Raw genomic sequence first — 18946 nt, forward strand, 5'->3', positions numbered from 1 at the left:
AAAGGCTGGCCATATAAAATCACTTTATTATGTCCTTGGGCCACACGTGAAAAGTTTGCAATACAGGAAATGAAATTAAAGGCAGAGGCAGAAGAGTGGCCAAGAACTTCTTGGGTGCCTGGATGCTGGACTGTCTATTATATCTGAAAGATTTTTCTGCCTATACAGCAGAAAAATGGGGCAATACATCGTGGGAGTGCCCATTCTACTACTAACCCATAAATATATGTCCCTCACCAGAATTCTCATCCAGGTGTACTTCCAAACCACTGATTCCTAACTGCTAAATTTCAGACTATGCAGAGTTTTTACTAATTAATGACTAACTTGCAAAGTCATTGAGATACTATTGCACTGTAACCATCAGCAAGCATTGGGAAAGTGGGATCTGTATCCCAGATTGCAGCAGAATTAGCTCAGACTGGCTACAAATTTGGGGACTACTCCCAATTTGTGCATCGTTTTTAAGGAAATGTATCACGGTGGATTCACAGATTTCAAGGACCGCCACACTCAAGCTTTCAAAGATCCTGTACTCAGCAACATAAATCACCAGATCATCTTCAAAATCATCATGCATTTAAAACAGCACACTTACTATTCCTTTTACTCACCTTTCTAGTTTAGAAACGTGATTTCCAGATAAGCAGGTGATTTCAGAAGCTCTGACTTTCAGCAAAAAATGGAATGGGAGCATCATGAGACTCTGTTGGAAACCGAGACAGGTAGTTACGCAAGACCATGGCCTATTCCCATTATTCAGCGGGAGCTTTCCCACCAGTATGTATCTCATTCTCAAAAGTTATTCCCAGTTGATCTCAAAGCCTTTTAAAGCCCATGAACGTGTCTTTTAGCATCATCCTTTGCTAAAACCTCTGCTGTGACCCTCCAGGTATGTCAGCAGCCTCCCTGGCCACATGGACCCTATTTCAGAGTCTCCAGCCTGGGCACGTTGTTGGTATTGACACGCAGAAGGCAGTCCTCCTCGTGCTCTCCAGAGGAATGAGGAACCTTTGCCTCACTTCCCAACCAGACCAGTGGAGCACCACCAGAGAAATGTGCCCTGCTCCACATTTCTAATTAGCTCAAATGCTGTAATTTGGAAAGCAGGTTATCGATTGACTTAACAGATGGTTAAAATTCACTTTCTCTCAAATCCCTGCTGACAGGCCGGGGGTACCCTGCTGAGTAGCCCCTGCCTGGTGCAGTTTGGAGCTGTGGCGCTGGGCTGGGGAGGTCTCCTGACTCAGCCCATCCCACCAGCTCTTCCTCCACCCCTGGAGGAAGCAAACCCACCCGTAGCATGAAGCCAGGTGTTTCAGCGACGGGGGGTTTGCACCATCTGTGCTGAGCCGACACACCACCGCGCAGAAAGAGAAACACTGCCTATCGCAGCACTGGTGCCGGCGCAGCCCAAAATGGCTCATTCCAAATCCTTTAAATGGGGAAATTGTGTGTGAATTGAACTTGGTTCTCACAGCGCTCAGCTCTGCGTCTCTCGCAATTCTGGCATGTTTTAAAGTGTTATTAATGCATCTGTCTCACCTGCTAAGGGATTTACTGGGCAGAGGTACACACAACTGGGGTGAAGTGCGTGGAGGATGCCACTAGAAGGAACCCTGAATCCCAGTAAACAGCTACTGCTGTCACTCTGGGAGAGAATCATAGAATCATACAAGTGTCTAGGTTGGAAGGGACCTTTCAGATCACTTAGTCCAACCATCGACCTAACTCTGACAAAAACCATCACTAAACCATATCTCTAAGCACTATGTCTACCTGCTCATGGGCCACCCAGGTGACATGGCTCCCCGCCCTGGTGCACAACGTGTTTGTCTCCTCTCAGTCCCCCTCACCCAGGCCAGCCCCCAGCCCTCCTCCCCATCCCCAGGGGGACTGGGCTGGCCTCGCTCCTCACTGCCCTGGCTGCGAAATCGCTCTGCTGTCTTTGGGAGCATCAGGAGCCTTCTGACTGCGCTATTCAAATATTTAGGAATGCCTTGTGTGGTATAAAACCAGTGACACCCACTGAAAACATGCATATGATCCGCAATATATCTGTTATCCAAGAGTCTTGGATAAAGTGGACTATCCATTTTCCACCCTTGCATCTTGCTACAGAAGTTGTCCCAATGGCATCAGCAAAGGATTGTCTCTGCAGAAAGACAGTGGTGCTTCTCACACGTAGAATCATAGAATGGTTTAGGTTGGAAGGGACCTTAAAGATCATCTAGTTCCAAGTCCTTGTTTAAATGACAACATTTCTTAGCTGTTTAAAGGGCATTTCGTTATCTTTCATGACTATAATTCTAAAGGACCCAATTTTTTTACAGAAGCACAGGGGATGATTTTGGTTCTACCACAAGGAAAGGTTTATACGTAGCACAGTTCCAGAGTTAGGTTTACTATGGGTAAGCAAAAGGCAAATTTGTAAAACTAAATGTTATATATCTGGTTTTTGTCAGTATTGAGAAAGGTATTTTAATTTAGCTAAGAACAAGAGAGGTGCAGCAGAAGGGTTTTTAAGTTGAAGACCACGTCATTATTTTTGATTGGCAAAAACTTATCTCCCATGGTTTAACTTCAGAGTGTGCCGCACAGCATAGCACGGTGCAAAATCTTACAGCAGTTTTGTTACAGCTAGAATGGATTTCCCTCTCTCAGTAACCTTATTTGCAGATATTTACCTTTACAACAAAAATTAGCAACAGTCTTTCTTTTTTAAATATGTTGTACCCTATTATTCCCGAAACAACATTTTCAGCAGAGTTTGCAATCAAACACAGCTCAATATACAAGTCCCTGCTGGTAAATCTCATTGCTAGGTGATAAGCAAAATGCCGTTTTTATAAACCAATCAACAAAAAAATTATCCCCTTGCTAGTGAGTTCTCAGCTCTCTCTTACTATTTTGTGAATAAAATTGCTCCTGGAAATTTCTAGGAAAGGTCAAGGTTTATTTTTCCTGTTTGCATTATGAAATGGCATTTTTTCCAGATCAATTAGTTCACACTGAGCCCTTGTACCAATTATGCTTCATTATGTTGCTTGTAATGCTAATATGCTAACTGGTGTAACGAGCTTTTACAAGTGATATAACAAACTGCGTTTACAATTAACGCAAAGCATGTACCTTTCCCGGGCTGCCAAAATACTGTCTCCAGGCTTCCGATGGGAGAGTTATCACCTGCCTCAGCAGCAGCCCCCAGGTTGTGTTCCCCCCCATCGACTGGCCACGTGTGGGGCAGGACATGGTGAGGATGCTCAGTGCCTCCAGGCAGGACATGCCACCTCCAGGCAATAACCAGAAAGGAGATACCTGACTTGCCTCTCGCTCCTCTGCTGGGGGAAGAGAAATATACGGCACGCAGGGGAGTCCGATCGTGGGAAGGCAGAGCTAAGGTAAAGGAAGCACCCATCTTCCTCCACCGCTGGTTGCTAAGTTAGGCAGCATAACTGTATTTTCTGTGACATGTCTGCTGAAAATGGAAAAACCTCTGCTTTGGCCAGGTGCCTTTGGAATAATTACTGAACTGGCCAAGAATACAAAAGTACAGCATTGTTCACACATTAAGGAAAGTCATAAAATCAAGAGGCTTCTGAGGTAGAATACAGCCGCAGCTGGCACGCGAAGAATGCCACATCTGTGATTCCCTGTACAAGGTTGTTTGCGAAACTACACGAGGGATGGAACGGAACATGCTTCTTCCATGGCCTTCCCTTGTGACGAATAGCAGATATGGGGGCGAGATGGTACTACAGAACTGATAAGTGGCCTACACGCTACCCGAGCCAACATTTCGTCAAATGCTGATGAAATGCTGTCCTTTTGTGCGAACTTTGCTCACCACAGTGTACCAAAACACACCTCCATCCCAGAGACTGTCCGCCCCCGAGGTGTGAACACTCCTCCTTGAATACATTAATCATAATAAAAGTACGTATGACTAAAGTCACTCAAACTCCACTTTGAAGATAAAAAAATAGTATAAAAATAGCCCAAGAGAGAGGGGATGTCAGGGAAGACACCATCGCGAAGAATTCCACCGCTGATTTCCGGGATCAGTCGACGGGCTGAGCCTTTCTTCCCCCCCATAGGGACGCCTTTGGGTAAGACTTCGATTACACCGAGCGCTTTCTCGGGGACTTAGAAATTTCTCTAGAGAATCCCTACCCTACATTTATAGCCAGGCTGTATCGTTTATAATTTTGTCGCGCGTTTTGTATACTTAACAATATCTTTATTAGCACTTGCTTTGCAGACAGTGTATTTGTCACCAGCAATCCTAAGAACCTGTATATCTGTTGTTTAAATAAACTGCACTGTTTAAGTAGCTAGTCATTTCGCTTTCTCACTGAACGCGACCGAAGACTCGAGAGAGGCCGTGCTAGTTCATGAGCACGACTAGACTGAAGGTGCAGCCCACTATTAGTGTATCCAAATCGTGATAGTTTAATACATATTAAACGCGATTGGACTGATAGTGCTGAATTGGGCATCACTCAGAATTTAAACCTAGCCGCACCTGGCCTCCCACCTCGGTGAGGAGTGTTAGAATGCAAGGGGGTTTATCTTCTGCCAAAACCACTTGGCCCCTTTTCACGCAACAGTGCCTTAATGTGAGAGAGAGGACTAAAAGGGCCAATCAGTCCAAAACATTCAAGTTTTACAGTTAACCCCCCCAAACTTTTAAGAGTCCTACAAAATGTGATGCATTTGGGGTGCCATCTGGTCAGCACTTCATTAACAAATTACCCGTAAGCGAAGAGAACACAGCAGTCATATGGCTCCTGGTCTGCATCACCGCTTGCCACCGTACTCTGGGCTCCCCTTCAAACAGGACTGCGTGGACGCGGAAAAGAATCAAGTGCAAACTCTATTCTAGGGAGCTGCGTTGTCTGGCCCTGTCCTTTCCCTACTACTGTCCCCTGGGAAAGCAAGATGCTTTCTTCCCTCTTCTCTCTTCACCAGGAAACTGCATGTTTTCATCTCTTCCGCAACCACCCACAGAGGAGATGGTACATTTTCCTTCACTTAGTGCGCAAGTTCCTTCACCAATGTGAGACAGACTGTAGTGAAGGAAACCGAAGAAATCTAAATACAACTTAACTTTAAGAGCAACCAAGATATTTAAGGAAAATTTCCTCCTAAGATCTCAGTACTACACAAGTGCAAATGAATAGAGGGGGGCAACGTAAATGCAGATATCTACTGCTGAACATAAGACAAAACTCCAAAATCTAATGAGATTCAGGATATCTTTGACCGTGACCTAACGTGCCCTAATCATTAAAGCAAGAACGTTTAACTTGGTTACAACACTTCTGGCATATAAATAAGCTTTCAGATTTCCAGGATTCCCGAGAACGTGCAGTCCTTTTGATTTTATGGGTTTCAAAAGTTTGTAATTCGTGTCACTAATTTAGCTGTTGAAGTCCAACCATAGATTTTAAATTGGAAGACAGTGACCTTGACCTCTTTGTTCCAGTTTCACCAACTGAAAAGCAGAGATAACAATATTTACCTATCTCAGTGTCTTCTGATTATTAATTGCTGCTTGTGAAGCAGCTTGACTATGGAAATTTCATCCCTCGATGCTGCCTTCTCACAGAGGATGTTAAAGACTTTCTTGGTGCTGGATATGCAAGAAGAAATGGAGAGGAAATCACACTGGACTCATAGGATGTTTCCAAAGAAAATACAACCGCACGGAAGCATCTATTTCCTTTACTGAATCAGTAACAGACTTTATTTGAAGTTGTAAAGAAAACACAGGCAATGAGAACAGCGCAGGAAGGAGATATTGCACTCTCCGGGTGGTATTGCTCGTTAGCCAGCTCTGCATGGATGGTCAGAAAGCCCCTCCATACATGCCCCGAATGGCATAATAGGCTTTGAACAGTGACAGCTCTTCATTTTAATACACCGTATCCATGCAGAAGAGTATGGAGAGTAACAGAACTGAAACCCATGGAACTGCATGGGATTTACCACGAAAGTGTAGTCAGTGTTATCTACTGACTTTACCCCTCTAACTTCTTCTGTAGCAAATTAACGGAAATATATTTTTCTCAAGTGGAAGAATTCTGATAGAAAGACATGCAACAGGCTGAGTAAGATATTTAAAAATGCTTAAATAATGATCACATGGGAGGTATGGTTTCTGAAGTGGTACGTTTTACAGATAATCTGCTTTCACTTGAGCATCTCTTGGGATAAGTCCCATGACGTTTGTGATTTGTGAAAATTGCATTACGAAAACACCAAGAAAAAAGGGAACCATTGCGTGAGATGAGCGTCTATTTATTTTAACCTGGCAGTGTGGCAATTTAAATGATTTCAGGAAAACATTAAATAAATAATCTCCTTGAAGAGCATCGCATTTCTGCAGAGATGAAAATGAGTATGATCCTGTTAGAGACAAGGAAACCTAATAGATAATGTGCATGATATGCAAATAGTAATAGCCCCGCAGTTATTCTATGAGTTTCTAAAATGTTTTCAAACCACACATATCTTTACCAGGACACTAATTCTCTAAATCGCTTAAATACATGCACAAAGCCTTTCCAGAATATTTAAGCATATTTGTCTTTCAATACAAGCCTCTAGTTAATCGCATGATTGCACACCCTGGTGAAATGCCAATTAACACCAGAAAGACCAATTATCTCAGGAAGAGGTGGGAGAGGAAAAACAAGAAATCCTCCAAGCATGATTCACTGCACATAGAAGGGGCCATATTTCCAAATATAGGGTGTTATTCTTTTGATACTGTACAAAGAAATAAATGCAAACTCTGAAACCCCGTGCTGAAGCAACAAAGTGGTCTTGTATCCGTGTGGCCTTGCTGGAGACCACTTTGTTTCTCAGTATCCTGATTTATATTTAAGAACATAGAAGAAACAGTTGGAGAAAATTACAATATACTGAATATAATAACTGTGTTTGTCATAAATTGCTGTTTGTAATATCTGCTGGCCAGCATTCATTATGTTCTGAAAAGAAATCGTTCCAAGATGGCCACTTGCAGTCCTTGATGGATCTACACCACATGTATTCAGATGGATTTCTCTAATGGTCTCCACGAAGAGCCATACCCTATCCCCCATCTGCCTGGCTGTACAGATTTGGACAAGCCATTTAAACCATGAGTCATTTAAAGCATATGAGCAGTGCCAAATTCAGACATCTGTATGTTTGACGTTACATTACACAATGCTCTGCTGCATTTGAACAGTCTCTAATTCAATTTCAGCACCCATAAAATGAGCATGATATTCACCCTTACAACACGAGCTGAGATGCTTTGCTGAAACAGGTCACTCAGCGCAAGTTATGTTCTAAAGCACTCCAAATTCTCACAGGAAGGTGGCTAATAAAAGGAGATGGTACATATGAATAAATTACGGCAGCAAAACTTCTAGACTTTCCCTTTAATTTCTTTGTGGAATTATATCTGTTTCTGCTTTTGTACCAACGTCTCTCCAGTACTGGATTGCATTAGATAGCAGTGTCCAACCCCGAGTTTGAATTAGATGAAACTGAAATAGAAAGAGGATTAAAAACATAATATTTCAGAAATAGAAACTGGGTCACATATTAAGGCTTTCTCTGGGGTTTGCCAGAAAAATTAGAATTAGGATGAATTCAGCACTGACTCCTTTACAGTTTACTGATGTGGTGCAACAGTAGGGACAGATGGACATGTATCTGTGGTACTTCCATGGCTTGAAGTCAAACACCATCTGAACCTCTATAAAACTGTAAAGTCCTTAGGTCGCAAACATCCCAGGAGCAGAGAGAGGTACTCTTGTCATTCGGGAGCAAAAGCCGAGGGATGGAAAGGCTTGAAGCCCCCACAGTCATGCAGGAAATTTGTAGGAGATCTTAAGCTTCAGAAGTGCAAGAGTAGACGTGCTACATGCTTTCTCCATATGGAATAGCATCAGCAGGCTTATTCATACCAGTATCAACCCAACCTATTTTTGATTGCAGAACTTGACAATAAAGAAAGAGGAATAACTTTAGGAAAAATGTGAAGCAAATGCATGGTTTATTCTCTGTATGTGGAGAGAAATGCCTTTAGGGAGGAAAAAAAGATTTTGGTGACACCTTTTCACACATATGTGAGGAGTCCTCTGCTACCCTAGAGTTCAAAAATAAAATAACAGTTCACAAATAAATTCCCATGCACACTAGTCCAGTTAAAAACCCGTGATGATCCATTAATTATAACCTGGTAATGGAATATACATGGGATTTTTTCCATAATCATTTTCATACATGTATTAATTTCTAGTATTTTGTTCTTTCCGTAAAAGATACCAAAATCAAGGAAAAGAAAATTAAGCTTATCATTTAAGAAACATTCATTTTGCTCTCCTACTCTCAATCTTTGTTAGCTTTTGTCCAGTGAAAAAGACAGCCATTGACATTCCAAACAATGAATGTTTCCACATTATTATATGCATGTGTAGCATTTTAAGAAACGATACGCAAAATAAAAAGAAGTATTTTGAAGTGGAGATTTCTGTAACCCACTCTTCAGAGATGGCAGAGCCCCAGACAAAGATTTTACACAAACTTGTGTTTTCCCTCAGTATTTTCGTGAAGCAACATCTGAACAATAACAATAAATTTTCATCAGTTTCTCCTGAGAAATTCCCTCAGACAGAAACAAAGAGAAATATGCTGGAGAATTCCATGCTGGAGAATTATTGACAAGCCTTAAGGATCTTAACCATCAACATAGTCTACAGCAGTATATATTTGAGAAGAGCAGCTCTGTGGGAACTCTATCCATCTCTATCCCCTTCCCTTGCATTCGCTCCTCCACTGTCAGCCTTCTACCCACCACCTTCAAAAATATCAAAACAACATACAAACCCACAGCATTAGCATATTTGACGTGCCTTACCAATGCTACAACAGCTGTTCTTCACAGTCCTGAGGAAATAATCCAAAAAGAGTTAATTAAGTGGCTTCCAAACTTCCTCCAGTGAAGCTGAGCCCCACCAACCAGTGCAGAGGAGGTAGGTGCACACCTCCCAGGTGCTCCTCGCTGCCAGGGAACTGCCCGGCCTGCTCAGGACTAGCACAATTTACCTTGAGAAACCCACTGGCTACTAACCACTGCTACCCCCAGGGCGCTCAGGGCTGGCAGGGATTGCAAGGTTCAACTACAAGCTAAGCTGAGACCAGCTAGACCCGATACTGTTCCTTGAGGAAATAATCTTGTTCTAGAATAGGGCATGCTTTTGATTTCAAGTAGAAACAAAATACAGATTCATGTTAAAAGCAAAACACCAATTATTTTCATTCATAGCTAGCAAATGAAATTACAAGACCGAGTATCAAAATTTTACACTGATGTCCCTTTGGCGTATTAACTGAACAGAAGAACCAATGGGCTGGTATTACGGATACTTTAAACAACATTTCATCTGACTGAGCATCAGCTGGAAAATACCAGCGACTGAGAAAACGCTAATATTTAGCAAGATGATTGCTAATATTTCTTATTCTCTGGCTCCCTTCTCATCATTCAGCTGAAGCCTTTGATTTCTAGGAAACACACTGCAACTTCCAGCCATAGCTCCTTAGCAGATGTTACTTCTCAGATCAAGCAGGATTTCACATCGAATCTTGGCCAGAGCTTAGGAAAACTGAGGCTCCAACCCTGCTTCTTCCACAGGACTTTGTAGGTGGGGTGGTCCTGGCAAGTTCTGCTGAATCTGTTCCTTTCACCTCCCAACCTACCCCTCGAGTCGGGTAAATGTGAAAACAAGCGCTGTCTCCCTTTGGCTCTTTCTAATTGACGGGACACATTTCCTCAGTGATGTCTTCAACTTAATTCTTAACCTTTACCTTGAATGTCTTCTTCACACATACCTCACCAACAGTACCACTCAAGTACAGTACCTCACCTGACGCCTTTTTACTAACTTAATTGCACTTTTATGCCTCACAGCAGCTAACCTGTTTACAATCCTGCTACAGCCCTAGCAAAGCATCCACATAAAAAATATATTATTTGGCATACTAATTGGATTTATTAGTCTGCGAGCCCTGCGAAAAATACAGCAACTCCAGAAACAACTTTGCTTACATCCATGCATAAATATTGTATTGAGACTAACTTCAAGCAGCTGGTTTTTGAAGCTGTGAGCACTCTGTTTTGAGGATCAATGCAAGGCTTGGAGCCAGTAACGCTGAAAGCGCAAATTGGTATCAGCCTATCTCCAAAAATCAAAAAGACGCTGTCAGTAAAAAGCAATACCCTATCTCTTTTAGAGCCACATTTCCTCTAGGGACACCCCCATGGCACCTGTTGTGACCTGTGGCATGGACCAGGTTAGCGTTGGGGTGATGCTAGCTTAGGTCACGCCACCAAACCCATTCCCCACACTGCTCTTTTGGAGGCTTCAGCTCCTCTTCCACTTGTGAAGATGGGCAGATTGCTCAAGGGAGGTTTCCTCGTGCTCTGAATACTTCCTTTGGTGGCTCTGGTGGAATTGCCGTGAAGGAGAGTTCCAGTGTCCACAGAAATATCTTCTGTGCATCTCAAAAAAAGACCTTTTAGAAGCTGTTCAAAGGAGAATGAAAGTAAGGAAGCCAGACAGCTCTGATATTTAACAGCATGGTATTGCTATGACTGCTGGTACTGCCAGGTAAAGATACACGGCTCCATCCTTTCACGTGCTCCCAGAACAAAGCCACAAAGCAACGGGTGAGGAGACCAATGGCTGCAGAAAAACCTATTGGATGTGCAACCGGGAATTTATAAAACCCTTGAATCGTTGAAACTGCCTGAGTTGTTGATTTGTGGGAATACACCAGGAAGGTGCATGAACAGCGTAAATGCCTTACTAACTAAGCCTCAGGTTCTCATCCGCAGATTTTTATAGGCAGATAAACTAGGGAAGACAGAAATATCCTCAGAATTTCAAAAATGAGTGCATAGATGACAGATGGGTAAAAATAAAGCATAAACAGGCTTCTTGTTAATCAGAAATTTCAGATCCTGAAACAGTGTAAGCAACCAGAACTAAATTTATTTTATTTTACTTTATTTTATTTTATTTTATTTTATTTTATTTTATTTTATTTTATTATTTTATTTTTTAATTTTGGAAATGAGTGCTTTTGTTCTGACTAGATTTCATTTTTAAGAATACTGGCAATAACTTTCAGTGTGTTGGGAATTTTTTCCTTAGGTTAAATTATTGAAAGTGAGAAGGACACATAACACTCACTGAATCTTCATCCTAATTTTACTATTGCACATGGATCTCCTTAAATTTCAGTCTCGGAATTGTTTATAAATGGAATAGCTTACAAACCTTAATGAAGCAAACTGGGGGCACCCGATGCCATAGTCATTGCAAAAATCTATTTCTTCAAGGGAAGCTTTGTCTGCAGAGGGACAGGTGGGATCTGCTCTGGATATTTTAATTTCCTGCCTTGTTAATTTCCCAGCAATAAATTTTGATGAGATACTGATAATGATAATGACTAATAATTCTGGGCTATTTGCTTTAAGACGATAATGTTTATTTCTTTGCTTTTTTTACAAAGTTTATAAATACCCGCATTTAACTTCAATGATGCTAACTGGTATCTTTTCTAGACGAAAGGTTTGAGGCTGTCCTCTTACAAATGCCATGAAAGTGGCTTTTTTTCATCATTTGAGAGCCATTGCAGACCTATTCTCTTTACATTTCTTTCCACTGTTTTAATTTGATTTGCACACTGAAGCACAAATGACAAGAAACCCTGTTTGCCACATACAAGCTGTGTCACTGAAAGAACCGAGAAAGCAGGCATAACCTGTTTTAAATTTATATCTGTGCCCAAGCAAACTAGCCTTGGTGGGAGCCTCTGTGCTGACAAGATAAATGGCTGCAGCATCATCTTCAGGAACCATGTAACAGTTTATGTCCAATTAGCTGCACCTTTTGGTGATAGCTTATTGTCAAGCTGCACAGAGATTAAATAATTTGAACTGCAGTCTCAACAGCAGTTGTAAAAGTGAAAAATTCAGTGGGAAACACAGTGTCCGCTCTGACACCTTGCTTTGAAAGCTCGAGCAATATAGCACTGGTTTTTGAGAGAAAGGATGAAAGTGTCAGGTTCAGGCAAGAGAAAACAGTTTTTATTTCTGAGGTCCCTGCAGAAACACTACAGCTGTGGGCGCAAACGGGTTCATTTCTCCTCCATTAATAAGCTGATAAGGTAAACTCTGAACACAGGGGGGGAAAGGGTGAATTTTCAGAATCAAACTTTTTTTCCTGTATTGAAATAACTGTTGTTTCCCTCTAGTTAGAATTAGGGTTTTTCAGGGTTGGGGTTTTTTTTGCTATTCAAAGTTACAGGTACCTGCATCATTGCTACCATATTTCATATAAATTTTTAAAAAACAATCTGGTAAATAAAGCAAATCTTTATTCTTGTGAAATTATTTTATAAGATAGAAACAAAGCAAGTATATTTGAGTAATCAGTTCTTACAGATGAGCCAAATCTTCATACCCCCACATTTTTTGTTCCTCTGTATTAGGATTTTTATATTTCTGCTATTCAAAGTTACTGGAGCCAAAAGTCTTTCTGAGCTTTTATGATGAGTTCAGGCTAATAACAACACAAACGCTCCCCACCAGCTGCAGGGTCTCAAGGAAAAATAAAGTTCTTCCAAAATACAAGGGCTACCCTAAGAAATAACATTCTGTTGAGCAGACCATTGGCCACACTAGCTGAGTAGGAAACAAAGAGTTAACTAAATGGCGCCCTTAAACTTTGTGAATGTGATCAATGTAAACTCAACAAATTGATAGGCAATAAGAGCAAAAAGTTAATCCTATGGAGCTGTCGTGCTGCAAGTAAAACCAACTCGGAAGTGTTTGATTCGGGAACAGCCACATGGAGCAGTGTCAGAGTATTTCTTCTTTACAGGAAGAAATAATGGGAGACAGGCAGCATCAGCATGAACACGGCTGGCGGTATACGTCAGCTATGATCTCAGAGGTGTCTGGAGGTGAAAGAATAGTTTAATCTCATTTCTTCCCAGTTTAGCTTCTTTGCAGAAGCAGCCAATCAGGGAGCTATTTATTACTAATTCTGATTACAGATATCCTTCTGCTGGGCGCTGGGATAACCCCGCCAGTTAGAGATCAGCAAGAATCCACTGGGCTTTGTATCACGGGTGACGTCTGGGTCACACGATGTTTTCTTGAAAGCCTGTAAACACCTACTACTCAGGCCCCTTTAGTCACAGTTATGTTTTACTTTTCATTCATAACTTCTTTTAATGTAAAAAGTGTCTACCATACCCTGCCTCACCTCATGCAGGAATACCAGCCTGTTTCTCTCCCATCAGACAGACAGGGACTCGGACCCTGAATATCCACCTGCTGAAGCATATCATATATATATACAAGGTTTACTTCAAAGTGCTGTTGAAGGAACCAACTATCCTGTTTTGTTGGCCAAAAGGCTTTCCCCCACCATCTCCCTGCCAGTGAACGATGCTAATCCATGGCATTTGAAAGGGAAAAAGATTTCAGAAGAACTGTGACAAAGCGGGAGCTCCATTTATACACGCGTTATTCCTCTCAACCTAATCTCCAAACGCCTTGCATAAAAAGTATGTGCCTGACATCTCTGCAGTTGGTAACTGTCGGGGCTGCGTTATGTGATTGAATGAATTATTCGCTTTAAAGTGAGTGCTCCCTTAAAGCATCCAAATCCTGCAGAATCATTTTCCTTAGTTGCAATATTTGTTTCAAAAGATGAATTCTACACAGGCTAGTTGCGCTCCCGGAAAGTTTCGCGCCCCTCACTGTAAATCTCGGTTGTCGGCACCCCCACGGTTCCTGCAGCCGGACTTCACCTGCCCCGGGTACCGCCGGCCCCGCTCCCCCTTGCCCTCTCCCACCCGCGGCTGGGCGATCCCTTGGGCCGGCGGTGGGCGATCTGCCCTCACAGAAGGGCAACCACGGCCTCCGCTTGGCTGGCAGGAGCGGCGGCTCGGCCGGCGGTGGGCGAGGGCTCTGGAAATTCGGGTTTCCCCACCCGCCAGCTACGGATCGCAGGGAGCAGCAGCCGCCGCCGCCGCCCTCTCCCCCCCCCCCCCCCCCCCGCACACCGCCTCTGCGCCGCGCCCCTGCTGTCAACGCCCTAAGCCCGAGCCCCAAATCTCCTCAAAGAGATGCTGAGCCGATTAACGGGACGGGAGTTTGCGAACTGCCTCCTCTCCCCAGACCTGCCCTGCCCGCCGCCAGCCTCTCCCCGCTTACAGCAGCCACCGGCCCGGCGGCGCTAGACGAGCCCGGACCCGTCCTCCCCTCCGCCTTTCCCCCGCCTTCCCCGGGGAAACCCCCAGCGGCAGCATGCCCCGGCCCGGGGGCGACCGGCCGCCGGGCTGCTGCAGGGCGACCGACGGGAGGGGCCTGAAACTTGCGTGAGGGAGGGCGGGGGGTGGGGGGGTCGGGGGGAGAGAGATCCCCTGCCCGCCGCGGCTTTGCACCGGGAAGAGCCGCAACTCCCGGCGGGGCAGGGCTCGGCTCCGGCCGCCGTGGTCCTCCCCCCGGGCAACCCCCCGCGGCCGGCAGGCGAGGGCAGCCCGGGGGAGTCGCTGGCCGGGGCGCCGGGCGCCGGTCGGGGCGGAGGGGAGCTCCCGCGCCCCGGCCCCGGGGTCACCATGGTGCTGCTGTCCGGGGACGGGGAGCAGGTGGCCGGGGAGCGGGTCTGCCCCGCGCCGGCGGCGGAGATGGCCAGCGGCGAGGCGGAGAGCAGCCCCGAGCAGGGGGCGGCGGGGGCTGCCGCCGAGGGGCCGGACGAGGAGGAGGAGGAGGAGGAGGAGGAGGAGGAGGAAGAGGACTGCGAGGAGTACGAGGACTTCTCCGAGCTGCCCGACACCTGCAGCATCGCCTCGGACGACTCCTTCTACCCGCCGAGGGGGCTGGAGGACGAGGAGGAGGAGGACTGCTGGTCCCTGGAGCAAGGGGGGCGCGACAGCCCCGAGGCCCTCAGCCTCTTCCGAGCCTGCTGCACCAACAACGCCGTCGTCCTCAAGGCGCTCATCCGCCAAGGCCCCGAGGAGGAGGAGGTGCGGGAGACCGACCGCAACCGCCGGGTGAGCACCCCGCGCCACGCCGCGCCGCGCCGCCCCTCGCCCGCCCCCGGCAGCCGCGGCCATCCCCGCGGAGGGGAGAGCATCCCCACCGGGGGTGGAGAGCATCACCACGGGTGGGTGGGGAGAGCATCACCACGTGGAGGAAGAGCATCCCCGCGGAGGGGAGAGGGAGAGCATCTCCGCTGCCGCGCCACCCCAAGTGCCCCCCCCCCCAGCGGAGCAGAGCCGGCGGGGAGGGCGGGGGCAGGCGTGCGTGGGTTGGGTGACACCGCTTGCGTTTGGAGGGGCCGGGACCCCACGCAGCGGGGACGGGAGAAAGGCGCGGAGCTTCGCCTCGCTGGACGTGACTTTCCACCTTTGGCAAAGGGAGGGTCCGGTTTATGGGAAGAGAGAACGACCGAGATTCCTGTTTTCCCGCTGTCGGTTTTGAGTTGGGTCTTGCTTTCCCGCAGTTTACGGAGGGGAGAGAGTGGCTTTGCTAGTGTGGGTTGTGTTCAGCAGGGTTAAACCTTCCTCTTTGCTGGCCAGTCCATCACCTGTGGTACTTCACGCTTTTCACCTTGAGAATTTGAACAACTGATCAAAGTTTGTGTTTTCCTTTTTTTTTGTGTTAGTTTGGTTTGGGTTTTTTTTTGGGGGGTTTTTTTTCAGTTTAGCTTCCTCAAAAATGTAAGCTTGCTCCCTGTTCCTAGAATGCCAAGCAGGGCTAGGGTTTTTCCTGTGCTAAAAGCAGACTTTTCAGAGTTCTCCTGGTATTTGTTTTGTTGCTAGTGAACTATTTGGGGGTTTGGTGTCAGTACAAGTTTTGTGTTTCAGTTTTTGCCTGTTAATTGCCAGGAAAAGAAGTGTACGTCACTAAATCAGAAGGTGAAAACTTGGGAAAGAATTCCTGGGCAACGTGTCAGTGGGACATTTGAGCAACAATATTGAAGATTAGCAATAACAACTCCTCTCACTACTATTACTACAATTTATATTACAACTAAGACATTTCTACTTGTAGTTTGCATAAACAATCTACAAAAAATTTTTCCATGACTAGTCTGTGACAGGAACGTTTTGAAAGAAAGCCTGCGGTACTTTAATTGGGCAAGTGATTTGCACATTCTGGCGACATAAGCGGTCTTTACATCAAAACTAATGCAATAATTTGGGTTTTGGATAATTTGGAGGGGGGCTTTTCTTGTGTCTCACATGTACGTACTTGTATGATTTTTTCAAAAAATATCTTTAGTCTCCCCTCAAAGGATTGTTTTTAATACAGATTTTTAGTGATCTGATTTACAATAAACTTCTGCAAAAGATACAAATACAAGAAGTTGTATTAACACACCTGAGGGGACAGCAACCTATGGCATGGGGGTGGGAACAAGCAGCAGAGGGGAGAAATGTTTTAAATCAACTTTTCTGCCCAGGCCAACGTGCGGTGTAGTTTTACTCTTAGTTGGTAACGTGTGAGATCCAAATGTACATTAAAGGAGATTTTGAAGATCCTGCAGGTACATCAATCCTGTGTATGAGGTCTGGACCTGAGCTGGAGCCCAAGCCCAGCCCCGACATTGTGTAGACAGTCACTGCCCATGGATTCAGTGTGTCTCAAGTGGGTGACGGTGGCAGAGATTTGGCCCCACCGTACATGGCCTAAAAGACCAACTGCCCCATGGCTGCCCCTTCTGAAAGGGTGGCCTTCACACCACCCAGCAGAGGGTACGCAGCTGGCTGGGAAGCTGCAGGCATCCTCTGCCTCGGGGCTGGGGTCCTGCAGAGCTGAATCCAGGGGTATGGAATAGTTCAGCGTAGGCATCAGCCTTCATCCCCCAGTAGCACCTTCTGCAGAGGTGATCAGATCAGGGTTGTGAAAACAGTGGATTTACCCGTTTGGACAGCCTGCCCTTCAGCATCCCACTTCCCAGAAAGCAAGGTGCCTTTCTTTAGCTCTGCAGCTTCCCAGAAAAGAAACAAAATTGTAGCTTGAACCGAAAGTGAAAGTTCCTCCTATTTGCTCATACTGTTAAAAAAAATGTTTTTCTCTACTTAAGCAAACATTCCATTCCTGAAATTAGACTTTGACAACAAATTCTGTTTTCTGCATTTTTTTGTGAAAACAAAGTCAAAGTTCTGGAATTCAGGAACTTCTGGAAGCCTCGGGAATGATGTGGGAGACATAAGTTCAGTTTCTCTCTCTGCCTCCCTCACAGAAGTGCCCTAATCACAGCAGGACAGTCTCTCTTTTCCAGACAGCTGTGAAAGGGATGGGAGAAACCTTTCTGCTGGGAAGCTGAAACTTCAGGTGTGACTGCAGTCACGACGCCCCCACAGGGGACATGAAGGCAAAGTCACATTGTTTTGCAAAGGAAAACCACCTTTTTTGGAGAAATTTACCTGACAGAAGGGAAGTTTCGCTCAGGTCTTTTATCACCCTTTCTGTGGAATTTTTGTAGCTGTTGAATTTGCAGGTCATATAAAGTCATTGGACATTAACGACAAACAAAACTTAGTTTTCCTGCCAAAAAATAACTGAACCAATTACACACACAACTCGTGCTAATGAAATTTTTCAGTTGCTGAAACTTGTACTGTTGGCTTTCAGCGTCTTCTTTTGCTGAGATAATGTTTCTTTACAATGCTATCTTGCATGCATTAATTGGAAAGCTTCTTTTATTTATTTTGCTATCTTGCATGCATTAATTGGGAAGCTTCTTTTATTTATTTTTTTTATTTACACTGCAAACAAGTAAGTTGAATTTTTGTTTCTTCTAAGTTTTTGTTTCTTTTCTGTGAGGCAGGAGAGAGAGGGAAGAATAACTTGATTTTTGAGAAGGGGGATGGTGAAGGGAGGGTTGTCCAACTGAGTATATTATTTTCACAATCCTGATCAGATAACGTCTATTAGGTATGTACAATAGGGTTTCATTTTCATGATTTAAAAATGAGGTTTTTTTCAAAATAGACAAAATAAGTAACAGGTTATGGTATTAAGACAAACCATATTTTTGATTCTGAAAGTAGTTAAACTCAACTCGCAAAACGTAACATGAAGAAGAAACTGGTTGAATTCTTTTAATAAACTTGGGCACCAATAGCTGGAGTTTTGCCATTGCTTTGCTTTCAGATTTTTACCTCATCCCTAAAGTGTAAATTATACATTTAAAATTCAGAAGGAATTATTTCCAAAAATGCTATCCTTATTTTCCTTTATCCTTTTCATCGAAATACATCAATTGGCTCTTTTGAGTGGATTTGCCAAGGGCTGGATAGTGGCTTTTCTGCAGAAGTGTATTTTTCCCGTGCTCTGTTCATGAGCTGCAGAACCTCCCGCCAGGCACAGGTTTTCATTAGATTCACCTTCCTGCAGTAAACCAGACTCCACAACATCTGATTTATCAGTCACCGCATGTAGCCTGAAGACCGGTACCTTCTCTGTCTCGTTTTCATTACTGTCGAGACAACAACAGTTTATATGTGATTGTCTGCAGAGCATCCCCAAAGGGCTGATCCCCGCATCTCCTGTTGCCCTGCTCTCTCTATATGGAGTCCCAAAAGACTGGCTCGGTACTGCTCGTTTCCTCTCCTTGCCAAAATCTCATACTGGAATATTTGGAAAATAACTATGACAGCATATAATATACTAATTGTAGATCATGCAGGGCGGCGTCTCATTCATTAACGCTGATATATTTACCTGCCTCACGCTGGCAGTAAAGAGGGATTTTCAAATATATATGAGGAAATAAAATCGTGGCTCCGGTGAAATCTCCTGACCTGACTTGAGAGCAGAGTGTCATCTGGATAACGATGCTGCCTTTCACCA

At 44.6% G+C, this 18946-nt stretch overlaps 1 protein-coding gene across 1 annotated transcript in view; it reads left to right on the forward strand.

Annotated features, from left to right (window-relative positions):
- The first annotated feature begins 14700 nt into the window (after positions 1-14700).
- ANKRD33B (ankyrin repeat domain 33B) overlaps positions 14701-18946 on the forward strand; it is a 45858-nt gene continuing 41612 nt past the window's right edge. The window contains exon 1 of the mRNA XM_054191320.1: positions 14701-15135. Coding sequence (XP_054047295.1) covers positions 14701-15135 — 435 coding nt within the window. The remainder of the gene's footprint in view (positions 15136-18946) is intronic.

This window comes from Rissa tridactyla, chromosome 2, assembly GCF_028500815.1.
Source record: "Rissa tridactyla isolate bRisTri1 chromosome 2, bRisTri1.patW.cur.20221130, whole genome shotgun sequence".
Taxonomy (NCBI): Eukaryota; Metazoa; Chordata; class Aves; order Charadriiformes; family Laridae; genus Rissa; species Rissa tridactyla.